Source organism: Carassius carassius, chromosome 45 (genome assembly GCF_963082965.1).
Source record: "Carassius carassius chromosome 45, fCarCar2.1, whole genome shotgun sequence".
Taxonomy (NCBI): Eukaryota; Metazoa; Chordata; class Actinopteri; order Cypriniformes; family Cyprinidae; genus Carassius; species Carassius carassius.
Genome location: NC_081799.1, coordinates 13565030 through 13591914, shown reverse-complemented (window position 1 = coordinate 13591914; position 26885 = coordinate 13565030). Strand labels below are relative to the sequence as shown.

The window sequence follows — 26885 nt, the reverse complement described above, 5'->3', positions numbered from 1 at the left end:
TTATACGGTAGCATTTTCTTGTGCTGTCCTTGATTTAAGAAATAAAAGCGTAAAAGAATTTTACACACTCTTGAGCATTTATCTCATTCCAGGCGTTCTTTTATCAGTGACGTGGGTTTTATTAATTGCAGCATTATATAACAACAGAAAATAATAGAGAAGATGCTTCTAATCCGTGGCTGTTCCAAAGGGAATGTAAGGCATGACTGTTTCTCCATTACTTTTTTCCCCATTTTGACCCTAACAGTTCAAGACGTTCTGCTTGCTGCACACGAAGCGCATGCCTCGAGGGACTGACCCAAGTATTCTCCCTCAAACTGAGGCACAATCAAATTAAGTTCAAAGGTCAGCCTCTGCTTCAAGTGTTACCTGCTCCATGACCCAGACAATCTACTCTCCGAAGATTAAACGCCTTTTTGCCAAAAATACATCAGATGTGTCATCAGATGCATATCAGAAAAGATAAGACGTTACGAGATGAGGGCGATCATCTTGATTAGATTTGTGTCCTCCAGATGAATTTTCTCAAAGTGTGTCTATAAAAACGTTAATATAAAATGTTATAATTAACCATTTTTTCCACATGACTTGTTGGACAATTTCAAGACCAACTTTGCTGTCACTAGTTCAAACCTGCTGAAAATTATACCATTTTAAGTTGAGTGATATTTGTATCTCCCCTATAGCAATACTCTTTTTTTAGATATTTTGACAAAAACAAATCTGTGGTTCTTTTATTTGTGTCACACCATAGGACATTACGTCACACTAAAAGACAGAAATGGTAGTTTATTTCTATTTATTTTGAACATGTCAAAGGAGAAAAAATGTTTGATTTTGATGCAAATTATATCAACATGTATTTTAAACAAAACAAAAAATAATCTTCGACAGCAAAATTCAGTCTCTTAGTCAATCAGTATGTTACTGAAACTCTTCTAGCCCACAGCTGCATGTGCGGCACAGTTAAATATGATTGATATTCAGAATATATTCATTAGGATATATATATATATATATATATATATATATATATATAAACACGCAGAAAGGAGGAGATCATAAGAGATAAATACAATAAAAATGAGGCCTTAAAAAGAGTGGTAATATAGTTATATATATATATATATATATAAATAACTATATTACCACTCTTTTTAAGGCCTCATTTTTATTGTATTTATCTCTTATGATCTCCTCCCTTCTGCGTGGATCCCTGTTAATTTTCTCTATATATTTCTGTCCACTCTCTTCCACTAATTTCTCTCCCTCAATTCTTTCTATCTCAAAAACAAGGTATAACATTTTATAATTATTTTGTACAGCAGTACAAGTTTTCTGTAAAAACATCCGCAAATAGTTTCATTAATGTAGTTATTGCATTTAAGAACAATAAAAAGTTAGCAAAAAACAATAAAAATTTGATTAAACCAATATTAAACCAATCTTATTTATTTAAAATGCTTTTTAAAGATCTCTTATCCTCTGGTGGGACATCTTTGTTCTGTGGTGTGACAGTAGTTTCAGTATTCTCTGTCACACCAAAGAACTTTTCAGTCATTAGCGGTTAGCAAGACATTTGCATATTTTTTTTTTTACATGATTATGTAGTTTAACATGCAGTTTTTAGTTTAAAAAAATATACAATTTAGGGATGACACACCAAAGAACAACAAAACGTAACACTTTTGTAATGGTTCTAAAAATGTTAAATATTTGAACAATTCTGAGACAAAAACTGACCACACATATGTGCACATATCATGGGCTTCACATGGGTTTTCAGTAGCTCGACCGTGAATGGGGTCCTTCATCTAATCAAGTTTTCTATGGAATTAGCTGATTTAAAATGAGGATATGGTGTCACACCAGAGGACATGGTTTGTGGTTCAGAGACAATATGTATCAAGTTCCTATGCTTTCAATAATATATGGATGAAGAAATGATTGCCATTTACTAAAACACTTGTACAATTATGCCAGATGTATTTCTAAACATTTTAATGCTTTTCTTTTTCATTTATAAAAGTTGTAATTTATTGAACAATGCTTGAGACAGTTACACCATAGGACTGGACATGCTGGTGTTCCTGTATTACATATATAGGTCAGCTGTGTCTGGACAAGAAAGACAATGCATTTTCTAGCTCAGTTTTTGGCCTCCGGGGAATTTAGACATGAAAGATGTTTTGTGGTGTTTGTGAGTTTGTGCACATGTGAGGGGAATCTCGTGGGCTATTGGCAAACGTATAGAAACTATAGCGCTTCAGAGAGACTGAGGGCCATTCACACTTAAGAAGATAAGGACTGCTCGGGGCTGTTTGGGTCTGGCAGTCGGTTTCAAAGCCCTCAGACTTCACTGAACACGTGATGGCCATTGAAAACAACTTCATAGAGTCCTTGCTTTAAAAGCAGGAGCTATTATCATGTAATAGTGGGGTTCAAATGCTTATGTTATTTTTTTATTTCAGAGTTTCTTAGTATTTGGTTTGTCACAATGTTACAAACTTACTGATAAGTGGCCTAAAAATAGTCTGTCTGTCTGTCCGTCTTTCTGTCCTGTCTGTCCTGTATAGCTGATTCCTAGATTTTCATTTGTCTGAGAATTCTATAACCCACCATATGTTAATGTTATGTAAATGTTTTCCTCCTCCCAAAAATTTGGTCTACATAAAAGAGAATAACCTTAACTTCATAAATAATTTGTTTGCTCGATTTAGAATAAGTATATTATATCAGTACAGTGTAACAATGCCTCAGTCATAGCCGAGGGTCAGATCGATGTCCCCTGATAGCAAATGCGATCAGCTTTAGTAAACACACCTTGCAGATCTGATCCGTCCGTGTGCTACTAAGTGCCTCTGTTATGATTAATAGCAACATCAGATGAGAACAGACACTATCTGTCAGTCAGAGTACGGTGTCACTTTCACACTAATGACAGATCAGTCTTCTGCTTTGTTTTTAAGCTAATGCATGCCATTTGGGACAACAATTTCTAAGCTTTTTTCTGTGATGTGAAGCCTGCATTTGGAAGTGTATAATCTGACAAACATCTTGATTCATTTTGAAAGCTTTTGTTTGAAAGATAGAAGAAAATTGCTCTTCTGTTTCACATTCACCAGTTACTTCACAGACAGGTCTGCTCTGACTCTGTCTGCTGAACAGCTTGGTGGGACCTATGGGACGTTGTATGTCAAAGCAAACACACTGAACATTGAGGTTGAGAGGAAGCAGTGGAGAGAGAGAGAAGTAAAGAGAAAAAGACATCAGGTTGTTCCCCAGTGTCATACATAAACTATGCAGGCTGAACTTCAATTCAAAGTCAGTGTATTTTCCAGATAATGGTGCGAATTCCCTACTTTACTCACCCTCGTGTCGTTTCAAACCTTTTTGAATTTAATCACACCATCTACTGGACTGGAGGGTAAGGTGCTGACTAACATACAGGAAAGCAATGGCAGCTCCTATGATTTCCTTTTCAGCTAATTAAATATTGAGTTGTTTTTAACCAAAATCAATTGGAGCTGAAGACATTCATGATATACTGCCATTTAACTGAATTCACCCAACTAGATATTCATTAAATTTCTCTTTCTACAGAATGGGTTTAGAACGACATTAGTGTGAATGGGTAAAGGATTAAATTATTTTGTTTTATATACTTTTTATTTTATTATTGTATATAGTTAATATACTGTATGTGTCCATGTGGGCGTGTTTTTGTGACATATCAGGACACAACTTTGTATAATGACATCGGTATGACAGGTATTACAAGGAGAGGGTGACTTATGAGGACATAACCCATGTCCCCATTTTTCAAAACGCTTATAAACCATACAGAATGAGATTTTTTTGAGAAGGTAAAAATGCACAAAGTTTCCTGTTAGGGTTAGGTGTAGGGTTGGTGTAGGGCCATATAATATACAGTTTGTACAGTATAAAAACCATTACGCCTAAGGGATGTTCCCCACTTTTCACAAAAACAAACGTGTGTGTGTGTGTGTGTGTGTGTGTGTGTGTGTGTGTGTGTGTGTGTGTGTGTGTGTGTGTGTGTGTGTGTGTGTGTGTGTGTGTGAGAACTATTCCTAGTTACTGCATGCTTCCTTAATTTTTATTTCATGTTGAATTTATCCAGACTAGACCAACTAACCAAATCGTCCCCTACAACAATTCAAAGAGGAAGTGCATTTAATTACCAAATTTAAAGATATACATCTGCTGTCTGTTACACCAGATGCATGCAGCATGCTGGGTTATTTTATCTCTGCATGAGATGTCTATTCAGGCCTTTCTAGCCCACTGTTCCTGTTACCCAGAACTCAACGCACACATACACACTCTAAACCATTTGGCCATGATAAAGCCATCCTGTCTATTGGTGGGACAAGATTTTGAATGAGGGCTGCAGGTGCACAGTTTCTGTAATGCTCTCAGGAGAACCCTCAAACGCACATTAAGCCATATGAGATGACATGCACAAGTCCAAGTGCTCTATTAGAGCTAATGACTGTCCTCTGCACTGATTAGACAGCATTGTGTCATTAGTGAGGTCTTTTTTATTATGGGATTATGGGTTTAGCTGAAGGACAGGTTTAGAAACAAATAGACATCTTACTCTTGTTCTATTGGCTTGTAATTAGGTGAATCTGAATGTGACTAATTTACTATTAAATGGATAGTTACCCAAAATTGAATGTTTTGTTCTTTTTGATTATAATTTAGCGTAGGCCTACACTAGTACTTTTCTAAATCTGGCTGAGAATAAAGAACGGAACAATTCAGTTTTAACAATTCCATTCCGTTTTAAATATACCATACATACAATCTAGCCTGTTCGATTCATCGATATTCATGATGAATTTCTTACTACATATCGGTAAATATATATATATATATATATATATATATATATATATATATATATATATATATATATATACGATATCGGATCACTGATCCTGGATCAGTGAGTGACACCACTAAACCTTCTAACTCCATTGGCTGCTCAAACTGTCAGCATTTGTAGAAGAGGGTGATCCTCTCAAAATGGCTGTGGTGCCCCAGCCTGCAATGCAGCGTGACATAGCTTCACATTCTCTATTAACGCCATTAGTTTAGAAACTGAACTTCACTGGTTGCACTATAGGTTTTTGAATCAAAATGAAAGAAAAAGAACTGACTGGATTTCGTTTTGGAAACTGACTTGTTGTACTGTAAAGTATAGCTACGTGTGACGAGTGGGGTGGGGCCAAGAGCCGTGGGAATGGAGTGAGGCCGATGGATTTATTGGGAAATGAGCGACACCTGCTCCACTCACCGGTCTCGAGTCCCACGGAGGAGATTGGAAGGATACAAAAGAGGAGCAATGACAGTGAAGGACGAGAGAGGACCAGGCCTTGGTTTTATTTTAGTGATTTGGTTTTGTTTGTGTGCGACATGCGTCCGTGAAGGGGCTGTCGCGCTGTTTTGTGTTTATTTTATTATTGTTTAAATTATTATTTATTATTAAGTTGTATTTAAATGTACGCCGGTTCCCGCCTCCTTCTTCCCGTGATTATGGAGTTTTTATACCTTTACACTACGTTTTTGATTAACTAAAAATAACCAACTCGTAAGATTCCATGTTTGGCAGTTGGACTTAAGTTGGTGGTTGCGATGTATGTTTTTGATTTATTGACAATGACTGATTCATTATAGTAATTTTTATAGTAATTGGTTAGGTTTGCGGTTGCATTTGCAATGGGTTTTTTTTTTTACGTTGTTCTTCAGGTGAGTTTTGTTGTTGTTGTTGTTTTTTTTTCTTCTTTGATACAACACAGGTTGTCAAGCACTAAGACTGACAAAACAACTTTCATGATTATTAAAAAAAACTGCAGCTTGGACATTTTACTCAAGGAACGGGAAAGTGAGTAGTTTAATTGTGGTCGAAAGTTTCTTGTGTCCATTTTTTATGAGCTTTATCCCATTACTGTGGCACTTAAATGTTAATGAAGTTTTTGATTTAGCTTCTTTATGATACTCTTTTGCAGAAGCAGACCTCAAGACACCCAGTCTGTGTGAGGTCAAGAGAGGAAAGCGAGAAGGTGTGTAGTGGGTGCTGTTATCTTACTAACCATTATATTCAGGCACTGGAGAATTATTCGCTTACTCTTGAACAAGGTCTTGATAAGATCAAGATCAGGCTTATAATGCCCATTTCTGTCAGTGATGCAGGGCATGGCTGGGATTGTGGGGGTGATGTTCTGAAAAACATGGAAATTCAGCAAAAGTATCAGGGAAAACGTATCAGTGACTCATACCAAGTAAATATATCATATCTCTATACTTGTGTAGTGCATCAGTGAATAAGAGCTTTTATTCAAATCCACACAGATGGCATAATATTACTGTGCTGCTGAATGTGATGTTTACTGCCAGCTTAAGGTTTTTTTTTTCCTTTTTAGTATTTTGATTAATTCTAGGATTCGGTTTAGACTGCCGTAATACTGTTTTCCCTGTCCCTAATCTGCTAACCTCATAACTCTTAATCAAAACCTCCAAGCCGTTCCTCTCTTTTTTGTCTTCATCATTGTAATCTTGAATGAATGAGGTCACAGGTTAAATGCATATGACATGCACCACTCATCTTACCTGAAACTCCTCTCAAAACAGTGAGGGACTTTGTGCTCCCTGTGGCACGTTAAAATACAACCATGGCACCTGGACATAAAGGAAAGCCACATCCAGTTATCATCCACCAAATCAATTTGTCTCACAGAAGGATGCATCTGTGTTCCTCTCTGAAGACCTCTTCTTTTTTCGATATCTTATCTTAAGCTTCATGACCACAACCTTGGCAGAAAACATCAGTTGTCTTTTAAAAAAGACACACTGCATGAAATTGTGCCCTTGATAATTTACTCATTCTCATGCCTTTCCAAGCAAGAATACAAAAGGAGAGACTGGTCCCTATCCACTTTCACTGCATGGAAAAGAGCAGCTTGGACATTCTTTTAAACCTCTCCTTTTGTGTTAGCTACATGTCAGAGGTCATATAGGTTTGGAAAATGTAGCCTATTTATTTTTTTATGAAGATGTTGCTTTAAGAAAGACATCCAGTGGCAGAGTTTACCTATTTCACTCATTCTTTCCTTATTACGGTGTCCTTTTTCAACTATAATATGAACATTAATATGATTTTTATTTATTTATTGTAAAACTAATACCAGAATTCTACTGAGATACCAAAAAAGAATCTGTTTTCTGATGGTCGTTTGTCAAGTGAAGATCAATTATAACCGATGGCTGTCGCTGTACAGAAACTGATGAATGTGCCAGTTTAACCCAAGGGAACAGAACACTAACATGAACTGTTCTGTAGCTGACAGCCGGACAGAACGTATCCATAAAAGTGATTGAAATGATGAAAAATGCCTCAAAGCCTGTCATTATCCCAGCGCACATTCTTAGTACTGAGACAACACAGATTGTAATATGAAATTATATCACAAATTTATCCTCGAGCTGTCTTTGGTTAGACTAGAGCGTGTTTACATATTACAGACGCAGCTACAGGTGCTTTAATTTATGATAGTTTATCAAACGCGAGGAGACTGAGAAAATACGAAATATTGTCTGGGCAGGGCTGCCAGGTCTTCACAACAAAACCCGCCTAATTGCTACTCAAAACTAGCCTAATCACGTTTGGAAGGGATCCCCGGTAAAAATCACAATCCGGTGAGGTAAAATTCAACTTTTTGGAGGGGTTTCCCTGGTATAAATCACATTGTTTGGGTCGCTTAAACCCGAGGACATAAAAATAACCCCTCGGCGACAGTGTTTAAGTATCCCAATTCCGCGGGAAAACAGCGGACTTGGCAACAATGTTTGGGTGGGTGCTGCCATCTGTTGGTACAACTATATCAATGTACATAAAGAAATATGGTATTATTTTTTAATAATCCCTTGATGTGTTGCAAAAGAATTCAATGTCCAGTCTGGAATATGTTCTTTGAACTTTTACTGAGACTATTAATGAACTCGTTTACAACTATTCAGCAGCCACGCTATACACACACTTTACTTCCTTTTTCTCTCCGTTCCCCCCACGTCAACAGTCACGTCACATACTCGGACATAACTAATCATTCTATTACAATTTAGAGTTTGGTCCGAGTCCACCTTTGTCGAGTACGAGTCAAGACCAAGTCTTTAAACATCAAGTCCGAGTCCAAAAGGGGCCGAGTTGGACTCAAGTCCGAGTTCTTAAAGGGCGAGTCCGAGTCGAGTCCAGAAAGTAATTAAATTAAAAAGATTATAAATTGGTATTGTAAATTTTTACATTCTATTAATATTTTAACCTTTCAACCCATTAAACCAATGGCAATATAAAAATGTAGGCTAATAAAAAAATACCACTGTTACAACTAGTCTTTGCCATTTAACATTTTTATTTCATGTCAACAGAACTAGTTTCCTATCAAAAAAGGTTTCAAAGGTTTTATTGTATTACAAGTGCATGAAAATACAAATGAACCTGTTTTATAATTGTATCACACTATATTGTCCTCCAGTTAAAGCTGAAGTTTCAATTATTTAATGCCTCTCCCCCACATTTGACAGAGGTAAAGTGCAGCCAATGAGGAGATCCTTAATGATGGCATTATGAATTTCTTGTTGTCTTGGAGAACTTGCATCCTAAAGTTGCACTGCTTGTTTGGTCAATTCTGGTCTTGCAAATCCTGCAATGCTGAGTTGTGCAGCATCTGTTGGTTGCTGCTCCTGTCTTTGGTACTCGGTTGCATCGGTTTTCGGATCACCAGTACACTGAACCGTAAACCGTTTCTTTCGGACGCGTCCGATTTGAGAACCGATGAACTGATGATACTGCGCATGCGTGTAATTTTTCAAGTATTTTGTTAAACATCGGAAAGTGATAAAATAACTATAACTATATATATATATATATATATATATATATATATATATATATATATATATATATATATATATATATATATATAGATTTTTTTTTTTTTTTTTGCATGTTTCTAATCTGTATATTGTAGATTATGTATAGGCCAAAGGGGTTTTCAGGGAAGTTGGACAATAATTAAGACTCTAAAGACTCTATGTTTAATAGGAATAAGGGATGATTTATGAAATATCTGTACTGTATTTATAGTTAATGATGACACATTCACAAATTGAGTTTGTAGTAAACAGAACATGATCAGGAGTAGAGCAGCTGATGATACTGAACTGCAGCACGTGCCGGTTAGAGTGGTTCTCGTTCTCGAGTCAAGAACCGGTTGCATCGGTTTTCGGATCATCAGTACACTGAACCGAAAAAATGTTTCTTTCGGACACGTACGATTCGAGAACCAAGGAGCTGATAATACTGTGCATGCGTGATTCAGCATGAAGCCGACTGACTCACAGAGCGTCTGAACCGAACTTCGATTCTTTTGGTGATTGATTCTGAACTGATTCTGTGCTAATGCTATGAGCGCGGGTAAACCGAGGGCTTGAATGAAGGGCAATCTGGCGAAACGTAAGTTCATTTTATAACAAATAAATCGCAATGGATTATGTATAGTAAGTGGATCATGGTTTCTGCGCTGATGACACCTAATTTATTTACTTTATATCTTCAAGACTTAAATCCTTGTATGTACATTATTGCTGTTACTGTATTTGGGTGCGTTGTTGCAAAACTTTTTACAAAAATTGTAAACTTTTCATGACTTTGAGGTTTTTAACTGACTAAAGTTATGATTACTGACTTTATATATTTGAATGTTTGATAGACTTGACGCCATTACGTCATCACCAATGACGTCATTACGTCGAGCGTAAAAGAACTGGTGAACCGTTTTTTTTTTTCATTGAATTTTTTTTTTCATTTTGTTGAATTTTGTTTATTGAATCGAATCTAATTTCTCATCTCAACTTTATGCTGGTTTTATTGTTACACATTACACATGAATATTTTTCAGTCCAAAATGTTCAAGTCCCTGTCAAGTCCGAGTACAAATTCACCCGAGTGCGTGACAAGTCCGAGTTCATTCAAAATTGGAATCCGAGTCCAAGTTCGAGTGTTACCCCAGCTCTAGTATTATTATTATATTATTTTAACTTTACATGTAAGTAAGTACCCCCTTAGATTTTAAGTTTCTATTTAGATAATTTAACCGCACATTTGCATGATCATGGTTCTCCGATGGTCAGATAATAATTGAACGACATGCAGGCAAACCGTATATTTAATAATAATAATTATATATATATATATATAACGCGATATTTTAGTTTTATTTATATTCTAGTACAGCGCTCATCATTTTGAATTAGCTTTTATTTTAATATTTATTATTCATTTTAGCGAATTTTGTGCTTTCTGTGCGTCTGTTATTGTTAGTTTCTTATATATATATATATATATATATATATATATATATATAAACAACATAGGATTAAACTTTTTAAATAAAAATATATTTACCAAATTAGCTCATTAAAAGGGGGAAAAAAGTCTATTTCAAATGTATAATTTTTTTAAAGTCATTTATTAACAAAATTTCTGATAAGAGGATAATTTGGTCCCAAGCAAAACATTAGAGCAGAATAATCAAAGTGTTATAACATTACATTTAAATGATGAAAGAAAACAACAAACACTTTTTTTAATTACATAAAAACAACATTAGTGAAACTGCAGTATGTGCAGTTCTGAACACCTGAGAGTTTAATTCCCAGATTTAATGGTCTCTTCTAAAGTTTTGAGACATTTTGAGTGTCACAGTTTCAGCCAAAACAGATTACAGCACCGTGTAGTCTAATAGCTTTATGTCCCCTGAGAAGAAAAAAGGTTATTATTGAGCTGCGAGATGAGGTTTGTGGTGTTGTGAGTCCAAAAATGATACTGTGAATTGAGGTTGATTCCATAAGAGCATGAGGATGTTCAGGGACATGTGTGTTAAGTCTATAAATGATCGTTTTAGGTAAAGGAATACTTCATTGAACACTGACCAATACAAACTTAATGCTAATGCTTAAAGAGTTAGAGTAAAAAAAATAAAATGTAATGTACAGCCTACGATCGGACGAGGACAGTAGTGATGTCACGTTTTTATAAATGCACCTGTAGTTGAGTAATTAAAGTCCTTCAGTGATTTTCTATGGTCCTTCCTTCAACCAACACATTTAATTTTGCAATCTGTCGGTTTCATGATTGCCGATGAGCAGATCAGTGGCGAGTTTCACCATTGAACTACACTCCAATGGCGAGGTGTCAGGAAGACAGGTGTGTGACTGAGCTTCTGCGACCCCAAGAGGTAACAGGTTCTGTGAGCTTGACTGTGCAACAGAATTCTCCACTGAGGAAGTAACTGGTGGTTTGGCTCCAGAGCAACAGGTGTGTGTGGAAAGGTCTGAAGCCTGGGGACTCTGAGAAAGGTCTAGAGAGGGGCACAGGAAGGCAGATAGCGGGCAGTCTGGAGAGGAATATTTGGCCAGCACCTGAAGCTGCTCAGGTCTGAGGGCGGCTTCAGTACAGACCCTCTCATACAGGCCTGAGTAACTCTGCCAGGCCGTCATCTTCATCTGATTCAGCTTGATCCTTTCAGCTGTCAGCTTCTCTCGCTCACTCCTCTGCAGAGCACAAAGAAACCATGGTTGAACTTTATTTTATAGTACATGTACTTATAGTGTACTTACAGTGTATTTATCTAAGAAAGTTCTGCTAATATAAAGTAACTTGGGGGTAGGTTAGGTTTAGGGGTAGGTTCAGTGTTAGTACCTAACATAGTTATTGTAATTACTATAGTAAGTACATAGTATATATATGAAGAACAGGACTGTTAAATAAAGTGCTACCGAATCCACATATACATATATACATATATATATATATATATATATATATATATATATATACACTTAAAAAATATTTAGGCCTAGATTTAAGATTTGTTATTTATATTATTTTCTTTTTTGACATTTGAGTTGTATATTTTATTTGATTGCACCGTTTTAACAAATTATTCAAACTTAATGTGACGCATCTATCAATCATACATAAACGGAACAGGTAAGATTTCATGGCATAGTTTATTATCTGACTTTATTAAATGGTCATATTTTCAAAATGCATTTATTTAAATGAGCATGAACCTGTTCACTGTGAAACAAAAATGGTATTGCATTTATTGATGATGATTATATAAACCTGATTATTGTGTATTTTAAAAACAAATTTATTAGTACTATTTACCTGTTTTATTTATGTACAGCTGACAGATATGCATCACATTAAGTTTATTAGTCTGTTTATGTTAAAACTAAATAATCCAAATGGATGTGAATTATCCAAGCAATTCAAATGTATGGATGAATCTCACAAAAACCTGTCCAGGTCATATTTCACACCAAAAATAACTAAACAGATTTTAATTTAAATTAAATTACCTTACATAAAATATTATTTTAAGGCTATCAAGGTACCATACAATTCTTTACCATAATAAAAATGTAAATAAATAAAATAATAGTATTTATATTATTTAAAATATTTAAATTATTATTTTGATATTGTCCTTAATTAAAATATAAATCATAAATAATTGAATCTACCTAATCAAAACTTTCATTGACAGAACAAAATAAATCAAAATAACTTATCTTATGAAATGTTTTTTTAGTACAAAAAAAAATCCCTTAAATAGTGCATTTTCTTGAAGAAAAATGCTATGTTATCCATCCATGTTTTTGTGAAATTCACTGAATAAGCAGTTGTAATCCTGAATGAGGTATTTGAAGTTCTGGAAGAGTGCACAGATATAAACTTTGAGCCTTTAGGGATCCCTCCGACCATAAGCATCCTTTGAATACTCACCAGTTTCTCGATTTCACACTCCAGGTTGTGTATGCAGTCAAGTTTCCGCTTGCGGCAGCGCCGGGCAGCAATCCGGTTTTTGCTCCGTCTGCGGATGTCATGCACAACATCGAGCTGCTCCCGTGTCAAGCACTGCTGCTTCAGCATCTGCTGGAAGTCATTCCTGCTCAGAGACACGATCTGATCCACAGACAGCGGCAGCGCCATCTGGAGGGAAACAGATCTGTTTAGATTTGAAACACTGTCAACTTTGCTCAACATTCAGTGAGGAAAGATTTATGGGTTAATGCTTCTTTTAAGGTGTTCACTCAGGACTCGTGTGGATTTTTGACCTCACAAGGACTCTGACAAGTCATTATCAGGTGTGCAAAGTAATTATGATTCCAGACTGCTCAAAAGGCACTGAACAGTGCAAAGTCCAAGCAACATTAACAAATCTAAAAATGCTTACAGAGGTGCCGGGTTTTTGCTTATTCCAACTGTATTAAATTCTAATGACTTAATAAGATGTGGGTCTCAAGACACACCAGTTGTTGGATTGACCAATATTTCTTTATTAATACTGATTTAATAGCAGGTCTGCTGTTAAATTGCACCATTTGGTGTGTCTCTATAGGAAATTACCCATCAATGCTATTAACTAATTTAATGTATCGCTGGAGAATTGCTCAACTTTTCTGAAATGATTACAAACTTCTTAAGAAATGTGTTGCTTAACAATTAGAAAACAAATATTAGAATAAATTCACAACCATTTAGATTCAAAGACAACTTTGGATAACACAAATAATAATTTTATATTAATATAATTATATACATTAATTTAGAGAAAATATTATGAAATAATACAATACCAATATATCATAAGAATACTATTATTATTAAATTACTGTTAATAATTACAACCACAAAAATATGAAATATGAATGATCATAATAACATCATAATATATTTGTATAAAATATGAATAATCTGTGAATTAAAAAGCTACAATATATCTGTGACCATTTAGATGGCAAAACAACTTTAGTTATTATACTTGTTATTATTATTATTATTACAAAACTTATATGAATATAATTAATTAATATAATAGATTATAATATTATAACATGACACTGCTACTATATAATAATTAATAATAATAATATATTATTATTCAAATGCTACTATAATAACAATGGCAAAATAATAATAATAATATAATTGTAAAAAAAATAAAAAATAAAAAAAAAAGTTCAAATCTGCATCCATTTAGATTAGAAAATAATGTATTATTAATATTATTAATAATATATTCATAATATCATTGTGTTGTTTGTATAAAATATTTTTTATCTTGATCGGTTTACTCATAATAAAGCAATTTCCATCTCTACTTAGGTTGAGTCTATAGAGTTTATGATGGATTGATTGATTGGCTATTTTATTGTCCATCATGACAACTGGACATTTGATCTCTTAAAAATGTAATGCACATCTTTCCTCAACAAACACACAATTTCATGCATCGTTGAAGCACAGAAGCTTAGGGATAAGGGTTTGTTCACACCAGTGAAGCACCACTAACAAATACAAGCAGGCCTCACCTCACACACTCGTTCACTGCTGTAAGACTCACTGTCCCCCTCTGTGTCAAAGCTGTCAGAGTCCTCCCCTGACTGGTTGGAGGGCATGTATGGACTGCCCTGTGACGTTGGCCCCCCCTCTCCATCGTGCAGATGAGCTCCCACTGCGCCAAAGTTCTGCAGGAACGGACACTCCACTGCTCTGGGATCCGGATGGCAGCTTTTCAGACAGTTGAGATTCAAGGCTTTCGCCACCAAGCCCAGGCCAGAGGGAGACGCCTGGCAAGAATCCGGCCAGAACGTGAGTTGTTTAGCCACCTCGATTTCCTCCGTGCTCCTCTGTTCACAGCATCGGTCAGCTTTGAGCTCACATGGCCTCACAACATCCTCCAGGCCTGAGCGAGGGGGCGTTCCCCATTTTTCACAAATGGATCGTGCCGACTCATTACAGATTGGAAATGATGGCTGTCCTGTGCAAGGTCCAGGATTCAGAGGACAACATTCAGGCAGAAGAGAATCTGAGAAAGAATCGCTAATGAGAGGTGTCTTATCACATGAGAAGATCTCCTTGCCGTCTTCATTGCTTGAGCTAGGTAGGCAGTTTAAAGGACAATCGTCTTCTGACTTGTCAAGGGACATGGGTTTCGAGTCGCAAACATCCAGACAGGATCGCTCCTTCCCGCAAGCTATTTGAAACTTCCGGTACTTTGGGCACAGGAGAGAGTAATCTGTGTCTTCCTGGCTGTGACAGCTTTTTCCGACATCGTCAATGGCCACCGAAGGAGGACAAGATGGCTCTTTGACTTCAAGCTGAAGCTGCGAGGGCTGAAGTAATGATGTGTCTTCATCAATAACATCATCCCCGTCAATCGAGCTCAATTCAGCCCTTCGTGATTTGCAGCATTTGGTTTTGCAGCACTTCCTCTGGACTTTTGATGCACTTCTGCTGCTCTCAAAGAACTTGGGGAGAAGGAAGTCGAAGCAGGCTTTGTCCAAGTCCTTGAAACCAAGAACAGAGGCACAGTTACGGATTTCCAGCACATTCTCTTTAGTAAAGATGAGTTTTGAGGTGTAGGCAAAGTCCAGCAAGGGTTCGAATCCCTCTGAGGTAACCTTCAAAATGAAAAAACAACAACAAAACAATACTTTTTACATCATGTGCATTAAAATGCATAAAATATCTCACATAGATGTTGAATTAAAGGAATAGTTCATCTAAAAATGGAAATTCTGTCTCTATAATGACGGACGACAGTTCCTAAGAATTGTTAAATAAAGTTATTTTTGTTATCTTAATTTGTGTTCCGAAGATGAACAAAGGTCTTTCAGGTTTGGAACGACATGAGTAATTAATTACAGAATTTTTGGGTGAACTATCCCTTTAAATATTTCTGTCGCAATATTGGGCCAAAGATATCCCATGAATTTCCTTCATTCCTTCCTTTTCATCTAAGACCTTTAATTATGTTGTTACCTCATCAGGAAGGTTGACGATAATTCCTTCAGGTGTATGACTGGACAAACGAGAGCTGAAATAATCACTGCAGGATGCCAGAACTGCCCGGTGGGCCCGATAACTCTGGGTCTCTACAACAACAGTCACATCACACAGAAGATCTTTCTTCCGCTGCTCATTCAGACATTGCAGAACGTGGGAACTGTGCACAGATGACTGGAAGGTGAACTTAAACGACTTGGAGTTTTTCACTGACATGCTGAGTTAATCTGTATGGTAAAAACAAGGAACATGTGCTCAATTCAAAGAAACTGTCGTGTGTACTAATCATAACTGAGATTATTTGGTTATAAAACTCAATCATTAGACATACAGCACCACGATTTCTAAACAGTTTGAACATTGAATTTCCATGAATTTTCCTTTTGGTGGTTAAAGATGTTTCAAAATCATATTATGGAAGTTTTATGCAGCAATCCGAAAGAACAATTTCTAGCATCTAGCCCAGCATAACTTGTAATATATATATTAACTCTAAAGATGTCCATGTCGTGAAAACAATATTAAAAACCCCTACGGTTTTTACAATTTTTACAAATTACAGCACCATCTTTTTCAGCAGCGTTGGTTCCAGAAGCATTTTCTCTTTTGTTAAAGAGTTATAACCCACAAACTAGCAAAGAGGTGAATTATCACAGATATACACAGAAGGACACTAAAGCAGAGATCCTTGCGAGTGCTATTTTCTTGTTTTGATGTATTTTGTTGTTGTTGTTGTTTTGCAGAATCGTGGCAATGTAGTTTTCCACCCAGAATTCCACTGTTTAACATGATTATTTAAAACATAAGTTGAAATAGCCTGACGGCTTTAACAAAAGCATAGGTTGACAAACTGTTTAAGGATCTGTAAGTTATTGTTAATGGAGAAAACTATTTTACTTCCAGAATCTCTAAATATGCACTCATATTTATTTCACTAGTAAGCAGCAGGGAATAGGACTCCTGCTAAAGGGAGCAAGCCGAAGGAAGAGAGAGAGAGAGAGAGAGAGAGAGAGAGAGAGAGAGAGAGAGAGAGAGAGAGAGAGAGAGAGAGAGAGAGAGAGAGAGAGAGAGAGAAGCAGGGAATAGGAAATGGAAAACCCGGAATGTAACCAGAACGGAGTGACACTTTTGTTTGTGGAGGGGAAACTTATACCACTCCAATCACGACTCTGTTCCAGTTTTGTGCTTTGCTTTAGGAGTTTTGGAATTATTTACTCATTAACTGGCCAATTTGTGTCTCCAGCATAAACTACTCCGTATTAACTTCTTTTGCATCGAACTATTATGAAAACTATCACATTTGCAACTGTCTAGCTGACAGCCGACTTGATATTCAACAGCGCTTTAGCCCGCGTGATACTTCTTAAAAACTCTCGTTCTACGGGAAGTAAGCTGGAAAAATATTTTACTGTCTATGGGAAAAAAATGCTTTTTGAAACACTCACTACATACGTGTCCTAACCCACGGGAGCTCCTTATCTTAACCGTGTACTGAGAATTTGACCTAGTCAAGTCATGAGTGTTTTTGTGTGTCTGTGTGTGTGTGTGTGTGTGTGTGTGTGTGGCGCAAGTGTGTGCTGCTCACTGCTGACTCACTTGGTTTTGCTGATAAAGGATGAGCAAGCACTTTCCCCGTCTGTCCGTTTCCATTAAACTCCTCCTCTTTACGAGGAACGTAGGGACCGGTTGCCTCACGGTTTAGCTGGAGCAATTTATGTCGTTAAACGGAAATATTTGAACTCATTTCCCTAATCCTGTGTCGAGTAAAATCAACAGACGCGCATAGATGTAATAAAACCCCAACATTACGCTTCTGTCACAAACCCTAGTGAGCGCCTATATAGACTTCATCCCATGCGCGCTTTAAATGTTCGAATATAACACTCGGAACGCGGCTACGACGCTCAAAATGCTCTCTAGGTAGAAAGCCCATTATGTTGTAAGACACAGCCTACGTCCGATTAAAAAAAAAAAAACATCTGTAGAAATGATAAGTCGTGATCATTGGAAAAACCCGCGGTCGTATGGCGTGCAACAGAACTATATCTAAATTAAACCAGTTCATACGTTTTTACAGTTAAATTAGACATTTTAAACTTTAACTATAAAGTTCACCGATCTCAATTCTCAATGTTTTTTGTCTCTCTTGACACACAAAACTGACTAAAGCACAAGAGATCGTTTATACTCACCTGTCATATCACTGGACAGTGAGAGGAAAAGTTGGATTTGATTCTACATTCTAACTCCGGCTAGCTTAAAGCGCTCACTTGTAACTATGAAAATAAGGAGGCGCTAGTGTTTCACTCTGGTGTCATGTGAAAAATTTGTCCCGCCTTCTCAAACACAGCCCTCTTCTTATTGGCCCTCTGTGCCGTCAATCATTAACGTCACTACTTCCTTGCTTTTCGCCGCCAGACTTCCGTGGTTTTCACTATGGTTTTCACCCACAGTCCACTGTACAGACACATTTAACCTTTTCAGTCCCATGTTGGGAGGCTTACAAACAATAACGAAATGGAATATTCAGCATATTGAATATTTGGACCAATGTGGCCAGATACAAGCACACTTTGTGTATTCTTAACTTAAAAAAATTATAATGCTCAAAATCATTCATTTAATACCAAAATAGCTTTTTTATTTAGAGTCTTTACATAAGTTGTGAGTTATATAATTCTAATAGAAATAGTCTAAATGTCAAAATATGCATATGCCATTACATTTTTAACATTCACAATCATAATTCTGATAAATAACAGGAATACTTCACTAACTAAACAAAGCTCTAGACTAAATAAACCCTAAATTTGGAGGAAGCAAACCTTTCATGCTGCTAAACTGGTTGTGGACATGCACCTGGTATTTCAGTGTTGTTGGATGGGATGTTAGCCATTTATATTTTTGAAGAGTTTCACAGTCTTAAAATGAGCAGATCACATTTCGAAACCCAAGTTCCCTATTGCTGAGTGACTAAACAATGGTGTGTAGTCATACATTTATCGTCACCAGTCACCTAGCTTGAACTTAAATAGCTGAACAGAAATGTAATTCCTTAATTCCCTTTTTATGTATTTGGCAGACAGTAAACAATAAAAACTTTTACTGAGAGCAGTCTTTCACAGCAGAGCATTTCATTTGTACAGTTTACATTAGTGAAGCACATTTATCAACAAACACGCCCTTAAAACACACAAAGAAGAAAAACAGTATATATTCAGAATGCAATATCAGACATATATGAGTGAGGGACCTCTCAGCTCAAGTTTGGGCCACAATACCATCCATATTATCTTAAAATGTATTAAATATACACTGATTAAGTCGCTCAGTATAAGCATATGATTCAAGATCAGTTTTCAGCTTCAGTACATTAAACAAGCACTGAAGGAATGCTGAGATGTTTATAAGCAGTGGTGAAGACCCAGAGGTGAAAGCTCTTTTGCACTGATGTCAAAGGTCAGGAGGAGCTCTGCCTCTTTTGACTGATCACTCGGAGCGTCTCTAGCTGCTGTGCGCATTGGCTATGGACTGTTATCAGACTTTGGTTCTCTTCTGTAAGTGTCCTGCATTCCTCCTCAAGTCGTGCAAACTCCATTGACACCCTTTCATCCTCTAGCAGCTCTGCCATGAGCTCTCTCCTGAGCGTGACAAACACAAACGGGGAAATAACATGTTATAATCATTTGTTACATCACATCTTTTAATGACTGTTTTAATGTAATGATTATATGGAAGGTTAGTGCCAAAATAACATCATATGTGGGCCATGTGTCAGACAGGTGACTAGAGTCGGCGGTTCTGTACCCGAAACTATTTCATAGGAAGTGAAACTGTTGATGCCATTGGGTATCTGAATTGATACAATGATCTCAAACGGAAAAAAAAAATATTATAGACTAGACATCTAGATGAAGTGTCTTGTATGCGGTTTGTAATGTTTCACTAGCTCACAAAAGCACTGAGTCAGCGGATGATCTGCATATGGCCTTCGGACCATTAACTGTTTGAGCAGGGTTGTAATGTGGTGACGGCCACGTTTCTGTGTCTTTTGTTTAATATGAAGGTTGCGGGAAACGAAAAGGGTTAAAAGTGTTTAACTGCACTTGGATGAATCAGAGACATACTATATATACAGAACATCTCTAGAGAACATCAGAAATGGTTCTCTGGTTGAGCTTGGTGCTTTATCTGAAACTCAGTGTACCTGAAAAAGTTCATGTGTGGAAAACACATGAGGGAAAAAAAGAAAATGAGAAAGAGAACAAACACTGGAAATTTACAGTGGCATTAGGATGACAAGAAGGGTTTTGTGTTTCCCTCTATAAATAAACCAGAACCAGCCTCTCTCTCACTCTCTCTCTCTATATGTGTGTGTGTGTGTGATATATTGAAATAATGTATTTATGGTTTACAAATATAAGTTGTGCAGGCATTTAACATAATACATTTTCAAGACTAGTTTGCAAATTACGGTAGTGTATGTGGTTTGAAAATAAAATAATGTACTATTTAAAAACTCAAACTCAAAAATTGGAGTATACTTGTTAGGCTGTACAGTTTTCATCAAAGTGTGGTCTTGCAATTAAAAAAAAAAAGTCCTGCATACCACAATACAGTATGCCAGGTCTGGTGATGATTACACAGGCCTTTTTTAACCAGTAGAGCAACATGACTCCATGAAGGCAGACAATGGCAGCTTTGATCAGTTGTCTTATCTGTCTGTTCATACTCACAAATATGTGTGTGTTTATATAAATCATACTGTATTGAAGATTACTTTATTAATATGCTATTGTGTTTGTACAATTAAAAGAGTAACTAACAGCTCTGACTTTGAAATGGATCTCAGTAATATCATGAATACATGTTTGTGTTTGAGTTATTTTTAAAGCTTACTTCCTTTCTTCCAGCCTGGCGATTTCATGTTTGACCTGGTTGAACTCGTTGGCAATCTTGCAGTGGTTTTTGTACACTTCAATGGACTCCTTTAGAGACCGAAACGGCAGCACCGGCTAGTGAGGAAAGTAATGACATTATTACATCACATTTTTTTATTGGTGACACTATGAGTGTTTTGTTTTTCCTAATACTTCAGCACAAACCACAATTGCTCTTTTTAATGAGTTAGTTGACACATATGTTATAGTCTGTCTGATGTAGCTGCATTGACTAGAGATGGAATCAGGAACTTCGTTTTTTTCTTTATGATGTTATATTTGGATTTTCTGCTACATCCTGGAATATACACAGAATCGTCATACAGCCTGACTGGAGGGGTTCAATCAATTGATGAAACATAATATGTGGAAACATTTGTGAGATGCTTGACTTTTTTTATTCCTTTTGTGTCAGGAACTTCTTCTTTCGCAATGACTCACGCCACAGTCCTACAGAATATCAGCCACACGACAAAACGCTTCAACTTCTCCCAGTTTTTCCCCTAATGTGTTGGTGTGTGTGTGGGTGTGTGCATGACAATTTCAGCATTTCAGAGAGGGACACTTTTATGGGGAATCTTCCTAGCAGCACAAATTTAAATAAAAACTAAATAATTTCATAAACAGCTTTATAGGTTGCTTAAAATATATCGAAGGATAAAGATTTCAGATTTTTTAAATCTACACAATAGTCAGCACATTTCATGATGTGAAGAGACACATGTAAGCAAGAGTTTGCTCCCTTTAGACTTTTCCCTAAAAAACGAGGGTATATGATATAAGTGACAAAGCCTTTTTTTGTTATCTGTAATGTATTAGTTATGTGGAAATAGTTTGCGAAAAAGTACTCATCTAGTCATGTTGTCAACGGTCAAACCCAACCCTTCAAGTCAGCATGATACAGCATTCACGCTCCATTTTACTGTAAAGTATTTTTGAGTGAAACAACATATTTAAAAGGGGAAAAAAGTTTGCCAGGACATTGTGAAAAGTTGGAGGACGTAACCCGAAAAAGAAAAGCAAGTTTACATTTTGATGAATGATTATGAGGAAGTATTTATTTTTCATACTGTCCACAATAAGACCAAAAAGTCTATTAGATACAAAGTATGTAATTTATGAGCTAAATGTTTTTATATAAAGATTTTTATTCAATAATAATCAAACAACAACAACAATAAGATAAATAATTAATAAAACTGATGGGCTTCTAGTTACAAAGATTAAATGTTTTTATATTTTTTATGCAATAAAGATTTGTATTTAATAATAATAATTAAAACAACAGCAATTATAATAATAAAACTGATGGGCTTTAATTATTAATTAATTAATTAATAATTATCATTTCTTTTCTTTAATAAATGTATTTATACTCATGTATTGATAATAATAATAATAATAATAATGCTTGCATGGGCTTGTAATGGTCAGAATTAAATGTAATTTTTAATCATAATTATTATTTTGTATTTAATAAATGTATTTGTGACGAGTGGGGCGGGGCCGAGAACGGCTCTCGGCCCCGCCCCACTCGTCACAGTATTTTTAACATCATCAACAACAACATTGATAATAATAATGATAATAAATTATTGACTTGAAGCAGCAAAAAAATACATGCTTTCATTTAATAATTACCCTTTTTTATTTAACAAATGTATTTATATTATGTATTAATAATAATTTACATGATTGGGATTCTAAAAAAAATAAATGTAGTTATTATTTGTATTTAATAAATGTATTTTCAATAATAATAATAACAATAAATTACAATGTTCATATTTTATTTGAGTATTTAATATATTAGTATTTAAAATGCATTTATTTTTCTTTCTAATTTATCATTTGTCAGTTTGATATTATCATTCAATTTTGATTTCCTGTTAAGTCTAATGATAAGCTAAAAGTAAATAAAACTAATGCCATCTTGTGGTCTTACGGAAGCATTGCTGAAACATTTCCTCAGTGAGAAAGTTGGATTCTTTACAGTAGATGTCCCAATAAACTGAATAAAAGATGCGCATTAAACTGAAAATAGTCAAAGGAGAAACAAATATCCTCAGTCAAAGAAGAGACAACAACAAACATTTTAAAGCAGCAGTAATATATTTCTGTGATCTGCAAATGTTCATAAAGTTCTCTGGGTTAATATAGGACTATTCCTGTCTGGTTTCACTTCTTTCCTCATGAAGCTTACATGCAGGATCACTTCACTTCACCCTTGTTTAAAATACTCTCACTCCTGCTGAATCTGCTGTTCAACCCTAATATTAGCACAGTGGATTTAGTCTTTCTACAGTTTTTTTTCTGCACACCAGTCACACTATGACCCTAAACTGTGATTATCACACACCACAATCTTTAGTAGTTAGATATAAAGTCAGATGTATAATATCTACTACTACTAGAGGCTTATTAAAGCTGCATTCTCTAGCAAACCCTGTAATTGTATTCTAAGCATGCAGTACTATGCCGTCACGTATTAAACAGATTATTAATAAACTTTACCTGCAGGCGTTGTTCAAGGTCAGGGAATGATGGAAGGGGATCCTCTGCATCTTTCAACTCTGAGAGGAAGAGAAAGCCAGAGGAACACGTCTGGTATGCTAATGTTCGAGATCTTTACTCCAAGGCCTTGGTGGTGACATCTACATCCATCTAATCAGCTAAATCATACCACAGTGCACACGACACCACAACATGTCCAGTTAGCTGTTTATGCTGATCTAGGGCCAGTTTCCCTTGTGTTAACATACATGTGGCCATTCACCTAGAAACTGCTTCCAGATCAGTGTGAAAAGCCAAATTTGAGCACCACCTGTCCGGGCATGGACTCCAAATCCTGAACGGACAGATTGAAAGTAACTATCTCCCAGGTTCTTCACAATGGCTTGTCTTTAGCGAGCGCTCTGACAGACAGCTATGTCCAATGGGGCTCACTCACTCACGCTGAGAATCCTCTGATGCAGCCAGCTAAAAACAGGCCTGTTTATTGTCATGCATCAGCCAGACGGCCAATTAGAGGATAAATATACATAAAAATTTGCAAGGGTAATATCTGAAACATGATATGCACGTGATTCCTGCGGAATGTGGCCAGGTGTGGAGGAGCATGACCATTTCAACTCATTTTGGCTAACTGACTGATTATATATTATTATTATTATTATTATTATTATTTTTATTATTTTTTTTTAAATCAGTCTTGCATTGTTTTATATAATAAAATATAATATAAGAAAAACATATTCATTTTTGTAAATGCATTATTTAAAAGTACAAATGTTTAAAATGTATATAGAAATTATATATAATACAAATTTTATTATGTATATGCATGATGTTAATAATAACATTTTAAATAATGAGATTATTTATTAGATTGTTTATTAATTAATAGCATTATTTATTTTAGCATTTATTTCATTTTAATTTATTTGAAAAATATATATTTGTTTTACAGTTTAGTTTTGTAGTTATGTAAATGTATTTTAGTTTGGCTTTTCTGCTCCAGCTGTTATTTTATTTTATTATTTTATATTATTATTTATTTATTTTAGTTAAACTAAATTAATTTGAATGTTTTAGTTTGAGTGGCTGTTAGTCTCTCTCTCTCACAAACACACACACACAAAGAAAAAAGTAAAGAAGTAAGGATCGTGGGAAAGAAGAAATGTAGCATGTTTATGTGTAGGACTTTATTTGTGTTCCACTTTTAGGAAAGAAAAAATGGACGCTGGGCAAAGTAGCGACGAAGCGTGAAGTATTTAATGCTTTTAAATTTAGGCCAGTGTTCTAAAAGCAAATGAGTGAATCACGCAGCAGTGAGGTATTAAAACAGAAACCTGATGCTGCAATGCCCAGGCAGCAGCTGCCATCAAAGCATTTTCCCGGATAGCTGTAAAACACTTTGACAGCGCTGTTGACTTTGTGGCTAGGTGGATATTTTGTTTTTAAGATGCCAGAGATCAACTAAAATAGAGGGGGCACCTGTTTCTTTGGAAAGGATGGCAAAAGTTGAATTGATCCCACATGAGAGGCTTTGGGTGGGTTTTGCTTGTTGCCATTTTGGTAGAAGTCATTCATCGTGTGGACCTCTATTTCAGTCTCTCAGTCGCATTGTCTTTGTCACAAGCATAAAAATTTCTAAAATAATAATCTGCAGATGCGTTACCCGAGGTTTCGTCCAAGCTGAAAGCGATTTGTACTTCAGGTTTATCTGCAGAGACTCGTCTAGCTGAGGTGATCATTTATTCCTAGAAAAAGAGCAGATGTAGATTAAACGGATGGATATGAACCTTATTCATGCATCAGATGTATGAGATCAGCAGCCTTTCAGGGGTCATGAGAAGATTTCATCATGTGCCCAAAGCTGCATCAAGATTAAACAATTGGAGACGAATCCTCGTCCAGCCAGCAAATGAGATCATACCTCTGTACTGGCTGCACAGTGTTCTTAGTCTTGAAATGACTTGTTAAATCATATTTGTTTATAGCAATATATATTTACTTTGCTTAAAATGTATATATTTTTACAGAAGATGGAAAGCCCAATGTTAATGTCATGAAAAGTTTGAAAAGGCTACTATTTAGCCTGTTAAAAAGGTTCATTGGCTACTGTAAGTTTACTTCGTTAAAGCTAAAAGAAGATTTTTATGACATAAGACTATAGGAAGCAATAAAAGCCCCTTACCTGACAGTAGAAACGGATTTACAGAAAACTCTGTAATAAAAATCTTAAAAGAGCCTCAAGGGTCGATCAGCAGAGGACACAGAGCTGGAGACACTCCATTGAGAATCCTGTAGATCTTCTTCCCTCTGTTTATGTTGTAAAAAGTCACAGTAAACTAGTCGTAATCCTCGCAGTGTACACTGAGAAGCCAAAAGCAGGCTCACAAACACAGCCAATGTAATGACAGCTCTTCAGCAGGAGTCTGTCAGAGTGGCACTGTAATTCTTTGTGTGCCAGCCAGATGTCAATTAAATGGATCAGATGACTTTACACTGCAACAATGTCCTTCTCTCCAATCAGCTCTGAGTCACCTACACATTCACAAGAACAATGCAAAGGTTTGAGGGTTTTTTTTCCTTCGTTTTTTTTCATAGTAGTAGTTTTGTGCTTTGTTTAGATGTTTTTTTAGAGCTGTGTGCATCAGATTGATCGCAAAACACGAGTCCCACAGAACAAAAATCTAAATATATTTTTAAAAAGTAAAAAATATATATGTAAAAGAAGACATTAATATAAACATTTTAATAAAATCTAAAGATATTTAAAATAAAGTGGATTAAAAAAAACAGATTGATAAATAATAGAATAATAAATCAACACACTAAAATAAGTTCAAAGATTAATTTGCTTCAAACTAATTGTTTGTTATTAGATTATTAAATAAGTGATATTAATACTTAACATATATGAGGTTTATCAAAATAATTTTACATTTAAATTTATTTAAAATATTTATTAAAATTGTATATTTAAATGGACACACACACACACAAACTAAAATCAAATAGATTGCAAAAACTGGAAATAAAAAATTGTGTGTGTGTGTGTGCGCGCGCGCGTGTGTGTGTGTGTGTGTGTGTGTGTGTGTGAGAGAGAGAGAGAGAGAGTTTTGAGCCATTTGAGAAACTAGTTTGAGCCAAATTAATCTATGAATTTATTCTACTGTATTGATTATTATTCTATTATTTATCAATCTGGTTTATTTAGTCTGCTTATTTTAAATATATTTATATTTTTATTTCATTTTTATATTTTACAAAAAAAAATGTTAAAGACAGAAATGTAAAATAAAATAAAAACTATAAAGATATTTAAAACGAAATAGATCAATATAACAAAATAATAAATAATAGTTCTTCAGTGATGTCATAGACTAAATTGATTAAAATGGCTCAGAAAAAAAAACTAATTATAACAATTTGATTACTGTGTTTTAGTGATGAATAATTATCTATATATATATTGGGTATATTATTATTAT

The 26885-nt window shown here is 35.4% G+C and overlaps 2 protein-coding genes across 2 annotated transcripts; both read right to left on the bottom strand.

Annotated features, from left to right (window-relative positions):
* Window positions 1-10621: 10621 nt before the first annotated feature.
* LOC132127087 (transcription regulator protein BACH1-like) lies at window positions 10622-18268 on the bottom strand. Its single transcript, XM_059538714.1, has 5 exons — window positions 18139-18268; window positions 15923-16173; window positions 14470-15561; window positions 12881-13087; window positions 10622-11637 (listed from the first exon to the last, which is right to left on the bottom strand). Exons 2-5 carry the CDS (start codon window positions 16160-16162, stop codon window positions 11191-11193), a joined length of 1986 nt encoding a protein of 661 aa, XP_059394697.1. The 5' UTR covers window positions 16163-16173; window positions 18139-18268; the 3' UTR covers window positions 10622-11190.
* Window positions 18269-19332: 1064 nt separating this feature from the next.
* On the bottom strand, window positions 19333-25985 carry LOC132127310 (MAP3K7 C-terminal-like protein). Its single transcript, XM_059539109.1, has 5 exons — window positions 25586-25985; window positions 25067-25148; window positions 23401-23459; window positions 20846-20961; window positions 19333-19587 (listed from the first exon to the last, which is right to left on the bottom strand). The coding sequence occupies exons 2-5, from the start codon at window positions 25140-25142 to the stop codon at window positions 19407-19409; spliced, it is 432 nt and encodes a 143-aa protein (XP_059395092.1). The 5' UTR covers window positions 25143-25148; window positions 25586-25985; the 3' UTR covers window positions 19333-19406.
* Window positions 25986-26885: the final 900 nt, after the last annotated feature.

Excerpts from the sequence above, each read along its gene's own strand:
- LOC132127087 (XM_059538714.1), bottom strand. The coding sequence starts at position 16,162 with ATGTCAGTGAAAAACTCCAAGTCGTTTAAGTTCACCTTCCAGTCATCT. Across the intron at positions 15,562-15,922 it reads TCGTCAACCTTCCTGATGAG|GTTACCTCAGAGGGATTCGA; the intron begins GTAACAACATAA and ends TTCATTTTGAAG. Across the intron at positions 11,638-12,880 it reads AGTGTGAAATCGAGAAACTG|AGGAGTGAGCGAGAGAAGCT; the intron begins GTGAGTATTCAA and ends TGTGCTCTGCAG.
- LOC132127310 (XM_059539109.1), bottom strand. The coding sequence starts at position 25,142 with ATGATCACCTCAGCTAGACGAGTCTCTGCAGATAAACCTGAAGTACAA. Across the intron at positions 23,460-25,066 it reads CAGCTTGGACGAAACCTCGG|AGTTGAAAGATGCAGAGGAT; the intron begins GTAACGCATCTG and ends TCTTCCTCTCAG. Across the intron at positions 19,588-20,845 it reads GCCAGGCTGGAAGAAAGGAA|GAGAGAGCTCATGGCAGAGC; the intron begins GTAAGCTTTAAA and ends TGTCACGCTCAG.